The following is a 19,172-nucleotide window of genomic DNA, read 5'->3' as shown; positions in this document are numbered from 1 at the left end:
GACAGTGAGATGAGATAGTCTAGTGGTTTTGACTTTCTAGGAGGGGTCCAAGATGCTGGATTCGAGGCTCCAGATAAACTCATTCTGGTTGCATCTAGCGAGTGCAAGCTGCTTTTCCTGGAGCCCAGCACACAGCCCCCCAAAATGTGCCACACCACACGGTCCCTGCCCAGCCTCCTCTTGCTGGCCTGAGAAGGAAACGTAGTTGGATGGAGAAAGGCAGTGTAGGCATCAGAGCACCTGGAGCCAAATCCCACTCCATCACTGTAACCACCCACCTTCTCTGAGCCTCCAGTTCCTCATCTCTAAAGCGGGGATCCTGGCAGCTCTCGCATGGAGTTGTGAAGAAGCTTAAACAGAGCTCACGTTGGTAGAGGTTCTAGTACGGTGCCTGGAACTCATTTGTTTGCTCTTTCAACCAATATCGTATCGCCACTGCTATGTGCCAGGCACTGTTCTAAATGCTAGAAACACAAGCAGCTCAAGTCCCCGCCCTTGGCGAGCTCGCCTTCCAGCCCAGAGAGGTAGACAACCATCATCAACAAGTGGGATAATTTCACAGCCTGGTATGCACGTGCAGAAAATAAAACAATGTGATGTTGAGTCCGAGGAGGTGACATTTCGGACCCAAATAACATGGTGGAGATCTGGGAGAGGGACATTCCTAGTGCAAGGAAGACCCTCACGGAACAGTAGCCCTGGCATTGCCTACTGTTCGTGCAATGTCACTTCTCAAAAGGCATCTCCCCGGTTGAGTTGTGGCTCCTGGTCGGCATATTTTCTTGGGCTTGACTACAGATGTCCCTCATGTCCCCAGCCTCCCCAGTGTTCACAGGAACTTTATATCTAAGCAGTGACTATTTCAACTGGTAATATTTTAAACCTCTTCTTCTTCCCCAGAATTGTGTCTATTCCAAAACTGGGGTACAGCCAGCAGAAGCGATTGCTGATTGGTGCCCCACAAGCCCCAGGCTGCCCTTCCTCTGCTCACTCATTCATTCAGTAAGTGACCCCTGGCCTTGACGCTGTGCAGGGCTTGTGCCCACTGACCAGAATGAACCACTTGAGGCAGACCGAGTCATAAAACAGATTCATTAAGAGGGACTTCTTCTATGGAACCTAGTAGAACAAGGGTCTGGTGCCATTTCCACACCTCTGGGACACCGTCTCCCTAGGATTCTGGGAGAAACATATTGTGACATTGGCAGGGGTCCAGCTGAGTCCAGAGCCTTTAACTGTGTCCCTGGTAGGAGGCTTCTAGGGGTAGGGAGTGGAGACTGATGACAGGCAGCAACTCCAGCCGTGCACACTTCTCACCTGAGTCCGTGGCCAGGCCGAGCGGGTGATGTTAGATTGTTTTGTGTCACAAACTCCTAGCCTCTGAACCTTTGGTCCCCCTCTGTGATCGTCTATCTTTCCTCCAGTGGCCCAACGTGAGTGAAGTCCCCACTCTCCAGGAACCTTCATTCACAGTAAGGTTTAACTGATGCCTGGAACTGTAGACCGGGATTTAAGCAACACCCATTGGTCCATGATGAGCAACTTCAGTTCGCCTGTGTTGTTTCCTCAGTGGAAGCCCTACCTGCGCTGAGAGTGGAGGTCACTGAGCTGGCTCTTGTGCTGAGGTTGCCATGGAGTCTGGAAAGATGCTGCTCTTTCCCCCACGTGGCCCGTGACTCTGTGAGGAGACAGCCCCTCTGAGCCAGGGGTCTCATCCACTGGAGCCAACAATGCCGGGGGCTAGAAAGGGTGGCTGAGATTATCCTTAAGGGCAGGAGGTGGGGGTAGGAGAGCAGAGAGACAGAGTGGGAGAAGGGAGGACGGGAGGCAAGGAAGTGAGAGGAGGAGGCGGGATTCAGCTCCGAGCCCCCCTATCAGAGCCCTTCCCCCAGCGTAATGGCTAATTTTATGTGTCAACTTGACTGGCTCACAGGGTGCCCAGATATTTGGTTAAATGCTGTTTCTGGGTGGGTCTGTGAGGATAAGATTAGCATTAGAATCTGTAGACTAAATCAAGCAGATGGCTCTCCCCAGTATGGGGGGGTCCCATCCGCTCTGTTGAGCACCTGAGTGGAATTAAAAGGTGGAAGAAGAGAGAATTCAGTCTGTCTGACTACTTGACCTTGGTCTTCTTGTGCCCTCAGACTGGAACTTAACCACTGGCTCCCCTGGCTGTCAGGCCCTTGGATTCAGACTGGAATTATACTACCGGCTTTCCTTGGGTATCTAGCTAGCCAACTGCAGATCACAGGACTTCTCAGCTTCTATAATTATGTGAGCCAATCCCTGATAATCTCTCTCTCAATAGGTAGGTAGAGAGAGAGAGAAAGATGATAGATAGATGATGATAGATAAATAGATGATAAATAGATGATAGAGATAGATGATATAGATAGATAGATATAGATGATAGACGATGATAGATGATAGATATAGTTGATAGATAGATGATAGATGATAGACAGACAGACAGAATGTACGTATCTCCTATCGGTTCTGTTTTTCTGGAGAACCCTGGCTAAGACACACAGCTACCCACTCTGGAGTGGCTTCTACCAGGTACTTTGTCACAAGACCTCATTCGTTTCCTTCATGGCACTTATCACTACTTGCAGGCGTAGTTTTGTTTTCTTGTCGAAGTTCCGCCCGTAGCCACGAGGCCCGTGTGAGTAGGGGGTCTGTCTTTCTTATTCAGTGAGTACCCACAGGGCTGGTGCCTAGCACACACTCAGAGTCCTTCGTGGGAGCAGAGATGGGAGGGAGCTCCGAAGGAGGACACATAAGGAGTGTATCATGAGAAACCATGGAGAGGTGATTCCCAGAAATGCCCTGGAACTTCTCACGAGCCCCTCGTCTAAGTGTCAGTCCCCAGCAAGGTCCAAGCGGCTAACACGCGCCATCGTGCAGTAACCTGCTGGGCCCATGACGTTGTTTGTTTTATACCATCTTGCATTCACTGCCTGTCACGGCTTATGCTCGAAAGAATTGTCGCACACCCGCTAAGGCCACTGATGGAGGTTTTCAGAGGCCAAGTCTCAGTTTGTTTGTTTCGTTACCATTTCGTTGGGCCAATGCAACCTGCTTCCTGGCCTCAGGGAAAGTTTATGGCCAGTTCTGGAGATGACAGGTCTGGATGGTACCAGCACAGAGAAGGGCCAGGCATTATTTGGCTGAGGAAGGACTTAGGGGGTGGGGGGTGGGGACCAGGAGGGGAAACGACTTCAGAGGAACGAGTAAGTCTGAGCGGAGGCCATCACAATTGTGTAACTCTCCTTCCCCTTCTACCTGCTACTGCTAAGGATAAGGAGCAGGGTTTCAGTTCTGTTGACAAACACCCATTGGCTAGTTCTAGGCTTTCTCCTTGGTGCCATTTTAGTCAAACGTGGATTTGTTCTTTGTGTAACATCCCAGGGTTGCTTAAGCCTGTCCCAGGAAGAGCAGAAGTCCTGATTCTAAGGAGAGGGACCTGACCCCCAATCCCCACCACCTGAGCTGCTGTCTCTGGAGAGGAAGGAGACGCTGCGTGGTCTCCCAGACCACGTCATAGAAATGGACGTCACAGAATCATCTCTGCGGGTGAGCGCTGCAAATCTCATATCCCTTGGTTGGTTTTCAGCCACCAGCTACGAAGCCTGACTCGGCCGCCTCCTCCCCACGCACACACCTCAAGCTGAGAGGCAGCCTCGGCCCCGGGAACCCTTCCTGAGCTCCGCTCTCCGCCGATTCTAAACTCTGAGATCAGAGGTCCCATCGGGTGCACCTAGGGTGCTAGGCATGGAGCACGTGCTGCTCTGTGCTCCGGGCACAGACGGTGGTCGGCGTCTCTCCTGCTTTGAGCATTCCCCTCTCTTCTCAGAGGGGAGCCACCGGCTCGGGTTCTAGAAAGCGAGCAATGGCAGGGGCGGCTCAGTCGTCTTCATCCTCCTCCTCCTCCTCGGCGTCTTTGTTGGGGGTGCACCGCTGGAAGCACTGCACCACGGTTGCCAGAAAAAAGCTGGAGATGATGGCAGCGATGGACACGGCCACACCGGAGAAGATGATGATGAACAGGTCCGTAAGCGAGAGGTTGAACTTGCACTCGTTGAAGCTGGCCTCCGACAGCTCGTGCAGGAACACCCTCCTGTTCTCCAGGGGCAGGGAGCACTGGATTTTGTCGAGGCCTGGAAAAAGGCAGGCAGAATGAGAGCGAGCTTTGGGCTGTAGCCTAAAAGTTGGCAAAGCGAGTGCTTGCAAAGTACAAAGTTGGGGCAGCTCCCCGCCTCCCCAGAAACAAAAGGGGTGGGGGAAGTTGGTTGGAATGGAATTTAAGCTTTTTAAAAACCTCAGGGAAACCACGATGGAAGAAATCAGACTGTATTGGCGCACCTTAACTCTAAGGCATGATGCTCTTTTGATTCTGAAGAACTCGGGGTGATGAAGGAAGGGTAGCTTAATCTTTTTAGGGTGTAGGACTTCTGTAGACCCTAATTCAGACCTGGCAAGACCCAGCCTCAGGGATGGGGGTGTGGGTGGGGGTGAGGTGGCGGACGGGGCAGATACAGTGGGATGGGGGCGGTGTTAGTGTTTGTTACCAAGCACGATCTACGCATCCTGACTGATACGTAATATGAACTACAGAGTCGTGTTACTGCCATGATTTCACAGACTCTAGACATAGGAAAACGCATGACGTTAAAATGTTTAACAAAGGGCTCATGTCTTCTGTTTCTGATCCGGAAATAGAGAGAAAAACAAAATAGTAGTGACGAACACTCATACCACCCTTACTAAGTGCAAACACTTCTAAGTGCTACATTCATACTAGCTCTTAATTCTCACAACTTTCTGAGATAGGCACTATGTTATGCCCATCTACAGATGAGAAAATTGAAGCACAGAGACTTTATGTAGCTTGGCTTTAGCAGCACGGCTTCTCCGAGATGCAAGGATAACGTTTTGACATTAAACTCGACTGCCCGCCATCTCTGCCTGCCTTTGGCTTGATTTGGACTCTCAGAAAAATCTTCAGCTGCTCTCTTTTTCAGCGCTTCCTGCTTTCAAAAAGCTGGCCCTCAAGCCATCCCCAGTATTATCTGAAATTCAAGACGCTTTCTTCACTCCATGCTAATTAGCTGGTTTCTGCCCGGCAAAGGGCGGCCCTGCTAATTGCACAGTGAACTTGCAAAAAAGACACTCTTTGGGTCTTCATTGGTATGTATTGCCTTCTCCAGCTCAGAAACAGAAGTGGGAGGAAGACTGGTTGAGCTTCCTCCTTCCTTCAGTCCTGGCCCATCTTTAACTCCTATAGCCAACCCATGATGCTCTCCTCCCCACGGGAACCATTGCCTAGCAACCAGACTCACGTCCGTCCTCTCCCAGAATCAGTGCCTGCCTTCTATACTCAAGGAATCGGCTGGACCAGAGCTCTGCAGGTTTCTCCAGTTTTCACTTGACTACAGTTTTTGACACTTTCTTTTTCTTAAAGAAGGCAAACTTTTATTTACTTTATCTGAATGTTTTACATGCACCTGAACAGAACAGGAGAGCGTTAAGACAGAGTTACATTGGGATTTCCTTGTAGACACTGTTTTCTTCCGTGGAAAAGTGGGAAAAGCAATTGGCCTGCCTTCTCTTAAAATCCACCCCACCCCCAGCCAAAGATGTTATGAACATAAATGAGATGGACACCAAAGAACTGCAATAAAGCACAGGCAGTTTCTAAAGCCAAGATAATATTTGCCACCTTCAAGGTCATTTTTACCTAGAGAAAACGTTCTAGAAATCCTTCTTCAATGAGCTGTATCAACTAGAAAACAACCACGACAAAGTGACACCAGCCTACAGAGCCCGCTGTTTAAACCTAGCTTTTGCTGGCTCCGACTCCTCAAGTCAATTCTGATTTCCATAGTATTCTTTGTGCCTTGAGATTAGGTTTGGCACCTTTACAAAGTGACACTTTTAGGAAATGTCACCTCACATTTCTCTGTAGCTCAAAGAGACAGGCTTGTTTGAAAAAAAAATAAACAACGCCACACACAAGCCCACCCGGGGTGGGAGACTCGGGAACACGCTCGATGGCGCTATCATGATAAGATACGCTGACTTAATGGGTTTTCACAGGTCACAAAGCACAGGGACATAAAGAGTGGGACACAGAGCGTCAGCCGGGGCTGGCATCACTGCCAGGCCTCTCTAAAGACACATTTGAGGCCAACTGCAGAACTCGGGAGTTGAGATACTGACTCTGGGGTTCCCTCTTCTCTCATGCAGGATCTTACTTTAGACCGGGGTCTCTAACTCTCTGCACTGTTGGCATTTGGGGCCTGATAACTCTTTGACATGGGGGGCTGTCCTCGGCACTGCAGGATGTTTGTCATTATCCCTTCCCTGTCCCCACCAGAGGCTGGTATCATGTCCCCTCCCATTGTGATAGTCAAAAATGTCTCCAGACAGTGCCACATGTCCCCAGGAGGCGGGTAGCAAAGAAGAAGGAATCCCCACCGTTGAGAACCACTGCTCCGGGCTGAAACGCTCGGCCAAGTGGGTAACCTCTGAGGCAGCGCTGCTCTTTGTTACCAAACGGACATTCAGTTATTAAACAGCTCGTCAGGAGAAGGGCGCCACGGATGCTCTGCAGTCCAAGCGTGGAGGGATGCTCCCCTATGTGCAGCTGAAGATTCACTGCCAGGAATTGAGATTCGGATGAGGAGACTAAAAATGGCAGCCGGGAGCCATGCCACGCTCAGGCCGCAGCATGTTTGTGTTTGTCATCGAGACAGTGCTAGTCTTTTATTTTAAGGACAAAAAAAAAAAGTTAAAGCAAGAGATAAGGTCATGTTGTCATGTGGACATAATTGTCAAGGTGCCATAATGAGACAGGACACATGCCGTGGGCCTGCTCACTCATTCATGCCACCTGGCTGGCCCCTATGCACACATCTGAGTTTGCAACCACTCGGGGCAGTGGGCCTGTCACCTGCCCCAGAGGCAGCCGGGGAGTAAAAGGAATGGGCAGAGGTTGAGGAAAAGACCATCTGCCCGTGAAGATCTCTCAGGAGCCCAGAGCCCAAAGCTGTGGTCCTCAGGCTTTTGGATTTTACATAGTGGTAAGAAGTAAAAAATAAGAACTAGAGGACAGTTACATAGCACTCAAGTTCATAACCCTGTCCAGTCAAGACATAAACACATACACACACACACACACGTGCGCGCGCACACGACTTTATAAAAGAGGGGACATTTGTACACCGTTAAAGCCAGGAAGGGCAGGATAACATAAACAGTCATAAATACATTTGGTTTGAAGAAAAACTCATCGCGACGCCCTCTGTTCTCATTTTGCAAAGGACAAAACGGCTACTGGTCGAGGGCCACGTCCGGGCAGCAGCATCCCATTCCACGTTCTCCACTCCGCGTGGAACAGCTGCCTGGGATCGCGTCCTCATTCCTCCAGGCTAGAGGTCCCCACGCCACAGCTCCAGGGCCGTACCTCCCCGCCTTCCCCCTCCCATATGTTTATGTCGATAAAGTTTTATTGGAACAAAGCCAGGCCCAATGGTTTACACATGACCTAGGGCTGTTTCTGCGGGTTTGAGTAATTGCAAAAAATTATATGACTCACAGGCCTAAAAGAGTACGATCGTGACCCCGGCTGGCAGATGAGGAAACTGAACAGGTGTGTTACACGCTTGAGGTTTTCCAGCTAAGACACGGTGGAGCCGGGATCTGGAGTCAGGTAGTCTGACTCCAAAGCCCGTGCCGTTGGCCGTTCCCCTCTCCTTTTGCCGTAAAAATGCCTGCACACGTCACTGCAGGGGCCACCAAGACCTAGTGAGTCATGTCACACCAAGACTGCACGGTAAACTTACAAATCTAGTTCGGAGCCCGTGCTCCCTCCAGCCGTGGCCCGAGCCCAGGGCACTCCGTGGAAGGAACGTGGAAAGTCATTCTACAAGGTCAGGGTTGTGTCAGTTCCTTAGGGCTGTCGTAGCAAACGACCACACACCGGGTGGCTTATCACAAATTCATTCTCGCGCACAGGTCTGAAACTCACGTGCCAGCGGGGCCGGGCTCCCTCTCGGGGCTCCAGGGGAGAATCTTTCCGAGCCTCTTCCGGTTCTCGTGGCTGCAGCCGTTCTGTGACTTACGGCAGCATCACTCTGATCTCCGCCTCTGTCTTCGCCTGTCAGTTCTCTCTCTTACGACACCTGTCGTTGGATTTATGGCCCATCCGGGACAATCTCAGCTCCAGATCCCTAATGATTTTTGCAAAGACCCTTTTTCCAAATAAAGTCACACATGTAAGTTCCAGGGCTTAGGACGTGGACATGTCCTTCTGGGGGATGCAGGTCAACCCACGACAGCTGTCTCACGTGTGACAGTCATTTGTCGACCTTCGGCGTCTCCCTCTCCAACTTTTTACATTTGGAGATGGCTCCCAGATTTCATTTTGGTCAATTGCCTCTCACCCCATGGGTAGGTCTTGGTGCAACTTTCTTAAAATGCACAGACGGCCCTGCCCCGGGGGGTCAGCACAGGACCCACACTGAGCCAGTGTCTCTCTGTCCCGTACACTGAATCATGGGCGGATTGACCAAAAACATGGCTGGAGCCCGCTCAGTCCCACAGCCCTGCCCTGGAGAAACTGTCGCTTGGTTTCTGCTTTCTAGACGCCAGGGTGGCCTCATCCTTTCCCGGGATGTCCCCAGGCTTCTCTTCAATTCGTGAGTTACCTGGCATCCCTGTCGTCAGTCCCTTCTTGCTCACATTCGCCTCGGTCGGCTCCAACAAATGACAGGAAAACAGAGTTCAAGGATGGGCTGGACACCTGTCCTGTCAGCCTCTGTCCCACAGCCACAAATCATGTCACTCTGCCAGCTGTCCTACGAAACTATGCGCTGGGTGGCTCCAGGGTCTTGAGAAAGTGGGAGTGGTTCAGTGCAACTCACTTCCCCTCCGAGGGAGAGAAATCAGTGACCAAGCACAACTGACGGGAAGCTGAGTGCCTACCTCTCGTCCTGTGATGGGTCTTCTTCCCACCCGCATCTCCCGTCACCCAAACGAAGTAGGTTCCAGCTCATTCTGGCCTAGCCCGATGGGGTCCACTGCTCTTTGACTTCATAATCATCTCTTCCTTCTCTGCCAGGGCACATTCAAAAGCGACAGGCCACCTTCCTTATGCAGGGTGGCTCGGCCCTCTGCCTGCTGCCACCCCCCAGGTTCTATCCCCTCGACTGATAACTGTTCCCCAGCAGCTGACAGCTGAGATGGAGAGTGGAGAGCTGCCATTCTCCCAGAATAGATGGTGACACAGCGGAAGGTAGATTTAGATTAATCTATTGTCCCTTGCTAACACACAGGGCTGCAGCCAGGAGATCTCTTGGGGCCTTTCCCCTCATCTGGCCCCTGGGGGACTGCCTGACCCAGAGCAGAGACAGCCTCTCCTAAGCACTTCTGTCATTGAAAATATTTTGTTTTCCGAATTCCACTTAATATACAAAGCCCATGTACACACTGAAACAACAGAAATTAAAAGGAGGATAAAAGAACTCATAACTATGTCTAACACGTGCACCATTCTAGATTTTTTCCTACGAGTGTGTGTACATAAATTCTCCAAGTAGAAATATACTCTGCCACTCTATTGGCTAACGATACCAGGAACACCTTTCCATTCAACCAATAAAATTACCAAACAGCAGTTGTAATGGCTACTGGGTATTTTATTGTATAGATCAGCGGTCCCCAACCTTTTTGGAACCAAGGACTGGTGCTCCTGTGAGAACCTAACGCCTGATGATCCGAGGTGGAGCTGAGGCGGTGATGCTGGCGCTGGGGAGCGGATGCAGATACAGATGAGGCTTCACCAGCTGCTCACCTCCTGCTGTGCGGCCTGGTTCCTGTAACAGGCCACACACTGGTACAGGTCTGCGGCCTGGAGTTTGGGGACCCCCGGTGTAGATGATCTGTGACTTACCCAATCTCAGGATTTTTCCAGTATTTTTCTTACTAGAAGTAAAGCCGCTATGAGCATCTGTGTACACAGCCTTAATTACTTCCCAAGACACATTCTCACAAGTTGAAGATTGTGTGACAGCGTCCCCTCGCTTGTGACAACTATGGCGTTTGCCACTTATTCATCTTCGCCAGTCTGATAAGCCGTAAAACAGCACACTGTGGATTTAATTTGCTGACCGGTAGAGCTGAAGGTTGTATGATGTGCTCACTGGCCATTTGGATTGTTCTGTGAACTGTCGGCCCAAGACCTGCGCTAAGAGCTTCCAAGTCTTCCCAAGGTGTGAGAAGGCCCGAGTTACAAGGACCGTTGGGGAGAGAGTGGCTGATCCACGTTACCCAATGCACTGCTGGAGCCAAGACTCGCAGGAAGGGGGCCCCCACCCCACGCCCTGGAGGAGAGACCCGCACAAAGGTTCTCTGAGGACCACTGGGCACTGGCCCCACGGCCCTCTGCCTGAGCCCGGCCGTCACCCTCCGGCTCTGCTCCCTGCAGTCGGAGCGCTCAGCCTGTGCCAGGCTCTCCGTGCCGGCCTCCCGAACTCCGAACCCAAAGGACCAGCAAACAGAGCCACACGGGCAGGCTTTCCACCGGGGCCCCCCGACTTCGCCGCATCAGCGATCCGAAGGCACCTTTGACACCTGTTAGTCCCCCTCCCCACATATTTTACAGATGACAATCCCAGAGAAGTTAGGTAACTTGTCGAGGGTCCCATGGGGTCTAGATGGGACCCAGATCTCCTGACTCCCCGTTTAGTGCTCTTTCCCAACACCGGGTTCTCAGCTGACTATGAACCCCTGGGGAAGTCGTGGGTCCCATGGCCCCTGCTGCAGCCCCTCGGTGCTGCACAGGGGGCATGTGAGGCCCGCCGGGCTCGCTCCCGCTTCCAGGGGTGAGGCGCTGGGGAGCAGCAGCTCTAATTGCTGATAATGCTAACCTTTGTTCCCCACCATTGCTCTCATTAAATATCGACTGCCGCATCGGGGAAGATTCCCAACTGTCCTGCCTGTCTCAGCCGGCAGACACTTCTCCTGATTAAGTAATCAGCTGATTTCTCCTAGGGGAAGATGCACCAGCAGCACTGGGTCAAGGGCTTCTGCTTGGTCCTGCTTGGTCCTTCTGCTTTGTCTGCAGACGGGCAGCACAGAAGTGGGTCCTGCACCAGGATCGTGACTTGGGTCTGCCATCCTACATTCCAGCCCCCCTCCCAGCCCTGAACCTCAGGGCACTGGCGCTAGTCATGCGCACAAGCATGGAAAATTAACTGACCTGCAATGCAGTTTCCCCAACCTGTCCTTCCCCTGGTGAGAAATGAGCAGAGGCGATCACTGTGGGCTTCGATTTCTATTCTCTGGGTGGCACGCAAGCATCGACACTACCACCGGCACCAGCACCATCACGGCCATCATCTCAACCATCGGTGCCTTTGCTACTTCCACTACCACCCCTGTGTCTATCAGGTGGGCCCCATGGAATCACCAGGGTCCTTACAGGAGGGAGGCAGGACAGCCAGAGCCAGAAGATGTGATGGAAACAGGGGTCAGTGCGACGCGGGTCCACGAGGCTAACGATAGGCACCCATGCCTGCCTCTCTGGGTTGTACCAAAATAAAGTGGGAGGGGGTGGACATGATACTTGTCCATTACGTCGGTACGGGAAAGCGCACGGAAGCAAAGAGAAGAAATTAAAAGTTATATGCTGTTCTAGAACGGCTAAACTACAGAGACAGTAAAAAGATCCAGTGTTTGTCAGGGAGGTTCACGAGGGAGGCAGGACCAATGAACAGGGGAAGCTTAGGACATTTTTAGGGCAGTGAAACTATTTCGTATGATACTGTGACGGTGATCCATGACAGTATCCATTTGCCAAAACCCACAGGAGGGACCTTCCAAAGAGTAAATTTAATGTAAACTAGGGACTTTAATTAATAATAATGTATCAGTATTGGTTCATCAGTTGTAACAAGCGGACCACACTGATGAAAGATGTTACTAATAAGAGGCCCTGGGGTGACGGCTGGTGGCCGGAGGGGACACACCGGAACTTTGTACTGTCTGCTCGATTTTCCACAAACCTAAAACTGCTCTAAAAAATAAAGTCTATAAGGAATAAAGTAAAATAAAACTATTCTTTCACCCAGAGAAAATCACCGCCGGCACTTAGACACATATCCTTCCAGTCATTTTTCTACGGGACTCACTTCCGCCTCCGTACCGCCGAGGCTCCCACCTGTGCCTCCCACCTGCGCTCCCAGCCTCCCTGCATGGCCGGGGTTATTCTCCTTCTCACCTCCTCTTCCCTTTGTTCCCACCCCACAAATGAACACTGAAGCCAGTCTTCTCATCATCGAGCCATTCCTGTGACCCGGAACATCACGCTCTCTCCCCTGTGCCATCGGGTGGGTAATGAGTCCGCTGGCTGCTCTGTAGCTGTTGCCGTGTGACCGCCGAGGGACCCCCGACAGTCTATGAGCCACTGTCTTGTAACGTCACTGGGTCAACGGTGCTTCCCCCTTTGCAAGCACGTCTCATTTCTTTCTAACGCTCTTTTACACCAGGATTTTCCCGATCTTCCTGACAAACCTCGGGGTGACGGATGAAGGAAACTTCTCACCCTGTGACCTGCAGGAAGCTGGCTGGGGAGAGCACAGAGTCAGCTGAAATCAGAGCTAGAAGGGGCCTTCGCGGTCATCTAACCCAGGGGCTAAAACTGGTGGCCGGTGAGAGGAACACAGCCGCCCACATGTTTTGGGGAGCTTGGCCAGCATGGTGCTCTAGACTGTTTTCCATGCGCACGTGGTCTGTTATCCTCCGGCCCCACATTCTCTGATGACTCCCACCTGCTGCACCTGCGGGCATGTGGGGTCACCACTCACGACCTAGGTCAACTGAGAGAGAGGACGTGACTCAGATATCATTGCTAGTTAATGATGGAGCTGGAATGGGGACCCCATGGCTGGTGCTTTGGTTTGGGTTTGGCTTTGACACTTGTCCCTTAATCCCAAGTGGCCTGCAGCTGCCTCGAGCTTCTGACTCCCCTGACCAGCCCGGAGGCTGGAGGAGATGGAGGGTTCCTCGATCGGCAGCCTCTGAAGTGGAGCCGCTGGGAGGACGTGCCGTGAAAAGGCAGACAGACAGCGCCCGTCTGTGCGGGTCATCAGACGTCTGGGGTTTGACGAGCAGTTCTCAAATCCGGCCTATGAGCATATCTGGCTCGTCTGCACTTCTAGGATTTGGATGAACAAACGAACAAAAGGAATAGCCTTGACGTGTGGTGCTGGAGGAAAATGTGCTTTCAATATCTTCATATGACATCACTTGAGGTCAAAGAGCAGGTGCTGTCATCTGCATTTGATCAGGGGACACTGGGGTCCAGGAACCTCATGGGATGTATTGGCATCGAACAGTTAACCAGAACCGCAGCCTCAGTCATGAACGCTTAGCAGGTGGCCTGCCCGGCCCTGCTCCCTAAACTCCACCCCACACCCATGGTAACCGGACAAGCTCCTGGAGCCCTTGTGTACAATGTCACCCCAGCCATCCCCTCAGCTGACTAGACCAAGAGAGGGACAGCTCCCATCAGACCAAGGACACGCAATCCCACCCAGCCTCAGCCGGTCTTTTGAATGAAGCAGCATACTTTTTGCCACATGGATGAGAAAGTAGAGAAAGCCCATCATTATAGGGAGAGAAGAATAAAAAGGACAGTGTGTGAAGCAGAGGGTGTGTGTGTGTGAGAGAGAGAGAGAGAGAGAGAGAGCGCGCGCACGTGAGCGCGCGTGCGCGTGTGCACGCGCTCCCTGGCGCCCCACTGTTCAGGACCTAGAGTTCCTGGAGGCACCCACATCCTTACGAGAACCTCTCCTGTTTGCTCAGGCCAGATGAAGCTGGCTTCCAATTCAGCGAGGTGAACTGAGATGCCTGGCTTTGGGTCCTGAACGGCCTCCACCAGCCACTCGCACTGCACCTGCAGGGCGGAGGGTCCCAGCTGTGTCCCCAGGACTGCATCCTGCCAGCACTGCTCTAGCGGATGGGGCAGGACCCGCTGGAGCTGGCTCCTTCTGCCCTTTACTGCAGGGTCCCTGAGGCTCAGGGAGCCCATCCGACTTGGCCAGAATCATACAGACTTGGAGGTGGGGGCCCCGGAGAACCAGCATTCTGAGCTTCCGCCTTTGATGGAAGGTGATCTGGGTGTCCTGTGTTGACCAAGGCCGGGGCAGGGGTATTTGGTGAGGACAAAAGCCAAGGCCAATGATTTTAGCCCATGCCCCAATGGCCCTTGTGACAGAGGCCTCAGGGGTGTATTTGTCACTCACACATTCCCACAGCTCCGCTGAGCCCCTCCTGCGCTGGGCACGGCTCCTGGTGCTAGGGACATAGCAGTGAGCATGCTGACCTCTTGGTGCTTGCGTTTCTAGAGAGACAAATCTCTCTGGACACGATGGCGCGGAGCATTGCCATAAACACAACCAGGAGGTCTGATAAGGATGAGTGGGGCGAGGGCAGGGAAGGGCACTTGAGGACGAGGGAGATGCAGCCGTGTGAAGGGGAAACATCTTAGCAGGCAGAGGCGGTGGCAAGTTCAGAGGCCCTGGTTGGATGCTGGTGTGTAGCATGCTCCAAGGACAGACGCAGGCCTAGTGGGCCGGGACAGGAGGAGAGGCGCATGTGGGGGTCCATGTGGGCCCCAGGAGGGAGCTGGGTTTATTCTAAGTGCTATGGGAACCGCCGGGGAAGGTTTCCAAACATGCCTGAAGCTGTGTTAGCCGCTGGGGATTCAGAGAAGAGCAAGACGCATTTTGTCCTCTAAAGGGGCCCGACCGGTGAACTGGCAGTGTCGAGCAGTATAGAAGTAGTACGGGGTCCCACGAGATCACACAGGACAGGCTCCCAGCCCAGGGGGCCCAGCGGGGTGGAGACAGGAAGCTAAGCAGGAACCAGCCGGGCAGAGAACAAAAGGGGAGAATGGGGGGCAGGCGGCAGGGAAGAACCCTGGCCCCTCAACAGCTTGGGCGAACACCTGCGGGCAGGAGCCCAGCACACTCCCTAGGAGTGGAGCCACTGCGTTTCCATCTGTGGTGACCACGCTCAGGATGTCACTCGGCGACTTGGCTCGTGTCACCATGAAGGGATCCAACCCAGGTACCCACGACACCCACACGACGTGAAGGAGCTGCTGTGTGTCAGCGCACGGCCAGCCCTAAGGTGGCAAGGCCTGCCGAGAGCCTCATTCCAAACTACATTAGAGACCCCGAGATTCCAGGACGGCCACTTGGCCGGAGGGATTAACCCTTTGGGTATCTTAGTCAGCTGGCGAGTGGTCAGCTTCAGCTAACAGCGCTTCTGGCCTCTCCAGAGCAAATCCCCAACTGTGAGCCCCGGGGCTGTCCTAGATGGGCAGGAAGCTGGGCCACTGTCCCCTGTTGTCCAGCAATAAGGACTCTGGGATCAGGCTCTCCTGGGAGCACGAGACAGGGTGAGGTTGCCTCGGGTCATGTCTGCAGTTGACTCTCTGCTGGAACTCCTGACCATGGTGCCCGTAAAAGCTGACGCCTGGCCCTGGATGCAAGTAATTGTGAGAAAGATGACATCTGGGGACTCGATTCTAATTAAGAGACAAATTAACGCAGTAGCTTGTGGCACATAGGACGTGTACAGACCTGTCAAAGGCAGGAGGGAGGCCACTTCCAAGAGTGAGACCTCAGTCAACCTCTGCCAGGAACACAATTCTTAGGCGTATAACCACGCGCAAAATGTTCACTCAGCTGGGGACCCAACACGCAATGCAAAGTAAAGCAATAAGGAGACGTCACTATTCTGCCGATCGAATTGGAAAACATGCTTAAAAATAATAACACATAAAACTGAGAAAGGCGGAGATACAGTTACTCTCTCTTTGTCCTCTGTCTTGAGCGCAATTAGGCAAAAATGTATCAGAGGTTTAAAATAAACAGACTCTCACCCTGTGTTCCCACTTCAAAAAGTCTACCCCAAAGAAATTACCAGAGTTTTCTCAAAGTTTACATGTATGAGGATGTTCAGCTCAGCATCGTTTGTATACAAAAAATAAAAGGAAACAACCCACATTGCCAAACACAGGAGACAGGTGCATTTGACAGATCTATAAAATGACCTATTACATGTCCATTAAAAGTTAAATTTTCAAAGAACTGTAAGGACAGGAAACTCTTACAACTCAGTAAGATAAAAAAAAATCAGTACTAAGGTATATAACACAGTATCGATTTGTTTAATATATATATGTATGTGCATGAGAATAAAACTGAATTAAATAGCAAAAATAATAACGGGATTCTGGGTAGTTTTAATTTCTTTATGATACATAAATGCAGGAGGAGGAAGAAAGGGGCCATCGACATCTTTCGAGCACCTTCTCTGTGCTAAGCATTACTGCGCCCTTGACAGTCGATCTCATTCCAATCTCACCGGGCATTTGGTGTGGGATTCTGTGACTGCATCCTGAAGTTAGAGACAGGGAGACCGAGGCTCAGACAGGTCGGAGACTTGCCTAGGGTCCTAAATCTGAGTCTAGGTCAGGCTCTCTCACATCAGGCCATTGCTAGTTCCTCCACCACCCACCATGCCTCTGGGTCACAGTTCGAGGGACACTGCTCTGGCCACACTGTGGGCAGCCAACGTGGGCAGCCTGCTGTCGGACCATCCCCTCCCTGCTGCTGAGACCAACCCTCCGCCAGGGCCTGGACACTGTTCCTTGCTCTGAAACTGTCCATCCTTTCCCCCAGCCACACATGCGCCTCTGGTGTCCCTTTTCTTCCCTACATTACAGACAGTAGGAGAAATGACATTTTACACTCGTACTGTTCTTTCCTTCCATCCGCATTATCTGGTTTGATCCTGACAACCACAAGGTCAGACGGACTACGCGGCGCTCCTGTGTCCCAATTTCACAAAGGAGGAAGATGAGGCTCAAAACACTTAAGCGACCCATGCAGAGTCATCCAGATTTTAAGCCAGGACTCAAAACTATATCTTCAGACCCACATCTAGGGCTCTGTAGAGACCTCAAAGGTCAACCAAAGGATTTTAGAGATGAGGAAACTGAGGTCTGACAGAATAGGTGGACTGTTCAAGGTCACGGCCATCTACAGCAGAACTGAGACTGAAACCCATGGCTCCTGACCCCAGAAGACCTAGCCCTCGTGCAATGACAATGGGAGCCAATTATACCGACTCCGCTAACAATGGGGCTTAACGATGCCAGCTCCACCAAGGACGTAGGAATGATCAGAATCACACTGTACTCCCATTCCACAATGAGGACTTCACCCCGACACCCCTGTCTCCAGGACAGCGGCTGGTGGGGAGGGTCTGGGGAGCCCGGCAGGTGAATGAAGGCAGTGGTTAGAGTTGGGGGACTCTGCTTCTTGCAGTTCAGATCCTTTTAGGACTTGTTCACGTGGGAGAGCCTGCCTGGGCTTGAAGTGACAGCTCGGGGGCCTGCGTCTGCTGAAGAGTGATTGTCCCTGCCTGCGTTTGTGCTTAGCCGAGTATGGAATGAATAAGTGAGCACAGGAATTCAGGGCATAGATGAGCGGCATCCTTGAATTCTCAGTATGTGGAAAATCAGATACATGGAAGCTAAATCTGCATCTCCGTCACCTTTTATAATGTGTTCCGCACGGCACGGGTTCCTATTCTGTCAAAGCCTTTGGGGACAAGCTGGGGTCCGGCTCTGGAGGTTGCCGCTGGGTCCCCTGCTCACCAGTGGAAGGCCGTGATACCTGAGGATAAGGACGCTCTGCCAGCTCCGGGTCTGGGGCTCATCCCATTGGATGACGAGGTCCCCTCCTTCTCAGCTCTGCCTTTGCTTCCTCCCCACTGGCTTTCCTGGGGCCCCTAACTGCCGTGCCCTTGTGTCAGGTGGGTATGCACGTCCACGTCACCACTGGAGAAGGGCACCGGGCGAGCAAAGGGTACAGCAGCCCACGGTGCTTTTTGCTCAGTGATTTCGCATTTGGGCTGAAAAGCCACAGAAGTGCCCATCTTCACTGCATCACTGGCTCTTAGCTGGCTGCCATCATTCTTCACCAGGAATATCCTCACTCCTTTGGGCCAAGAGCAAGCGGGGAGCTGAGAAACCGAGACCTGCTCAGGCTCTGGAGGCTGCTGGAGCGTCCTTGGAACTGGCTGGCTCTGTCTCCCCGTTAGGGGAGCGAGAATGGCCCTGAGCCGTGTCCCTACAGAGGACGGTGAATTCCACTTAGGACGGGCTATTAAAAAAGCCACACCCACCAGCACTAGGACCCAGAGGTCCATGCGATGATCTCTGTCATGAGTGACAGAGAAATGACAGATCCCTAACTTCAGACAGCAGAAAGTGGGCTTGGGGGGAACGACAGCATCAGAGTCCAGAAACCGGGGAGAATCCAGCGGTGTCCCTCCCCACCCCCTTACCCCAGCGGAGTGCGGGGAAAAGTTCAGGCTGCGAACGCGCAAAGGTCACACCGGGAGCAACTCCCAGCCAGGGCTGTTGCTCTCCGGCACCCAAGTCTCCTCCTCCAGGTTCCATCAAGGCCCCTGGGCTGTGCTGGCCTCTCCCGGGCCCCCAGCCCCTCCTCCGCTCCCCCAGCCCAGCCCCGAGTCCAGCCGGCCCGGCTCACCTTTGGGCAGCTTGGACGCGTTCTCCTGGATCCAGGAGAAGAGGTGGGCGAAGTCGCAGTCGCAGAGCCAGGGGTTCCCGTCCAGGCGCAGGGTGCGCAGCGCCGGCAGCGCAGCCAGGGCGGCCACGTTGAGGCTGCGCAGGTTGTTGTCGTTGAGCTCCAGCACCTGCAGCGACTCCAGGGTCTCGAAGGCGGCCTCGTGCACGCCGGCCAGGTGGTTGTTGGCCAGGCTCAGCTTGACCAGCCTCCCCGCCGAGCGGAAGGCGCCGGCGCCCAGCTGGGTCAGGTTGTTGTAGCTGAGGTCGAGGAAGGCGAGCTTGGCCGAGCCGCTGAACGTGCCCTCCTCCAGCGAGCGCAGCGAGTTGTTCCTCAAGTCCAGGTAGACCAGGTCGCCGTAGAAGATGAAGAAGTCCTCGGGGATGCGCTGGATGCGGTTGCCGGCCACCAGCAGCTTGCGCACGTCCAGCGGGAAGGTGTCCGGCACGCTGGGCAGCCCGCGGTCGCGGCAGTCCACGGTGTGCGGGTCGGTGCAGGCGC

At 52.9% G+C, this 19,172-nt stretch overlaps 1 protein-coding gene across 1 annotated transcript in view; it reads right to left on the bottom strand.

Annotated features, from left to right (window-relative positions):
• Positions 1-3,906: 3,906 nt before the first annotated feature.
• The window catches only part of LRRC38 (leucine rich repeat containing 38), a 16,087-nt gene continuing 821 nt past the window's right edge, over positions 3,907-19,172 (bottom strand). Inside the window, exons 2-3 of the mRNA XM_006914423.1 lie at positions 18,636-19,172; positions 3,907-4,160 (exon numbers count right to left, since the gene is read on the bottom strand). Of these exons, the coding sequence (XP_006914485.1) occupies positions 3,907-4,160; positions 18,636-19,172 (791 nt within the window). The remainder of the gene's footprint in view (positions 4,161-18,635) is intronic.

The sequence above is a fragment of the Pteropus alecto genome, unplaced genomic scaffold, assembly GCF_000325575.1.
Source record: "Pteropus alecto unplaced genomic scaffold, ASM32557v1 scaffold125, whole genome shotgun sequence".
Classification (NCBI taxonomy): Eukaryota; Metazoa; Chordata; class Mammalia; order Chiroptera; family Pteropodidae; genus Pteropus; species Pteropus alecto.
Note: the sequence above shows the minus strand (reverse complement) of the source record. Positions and strands in the feature narration are given on the sequence as shown.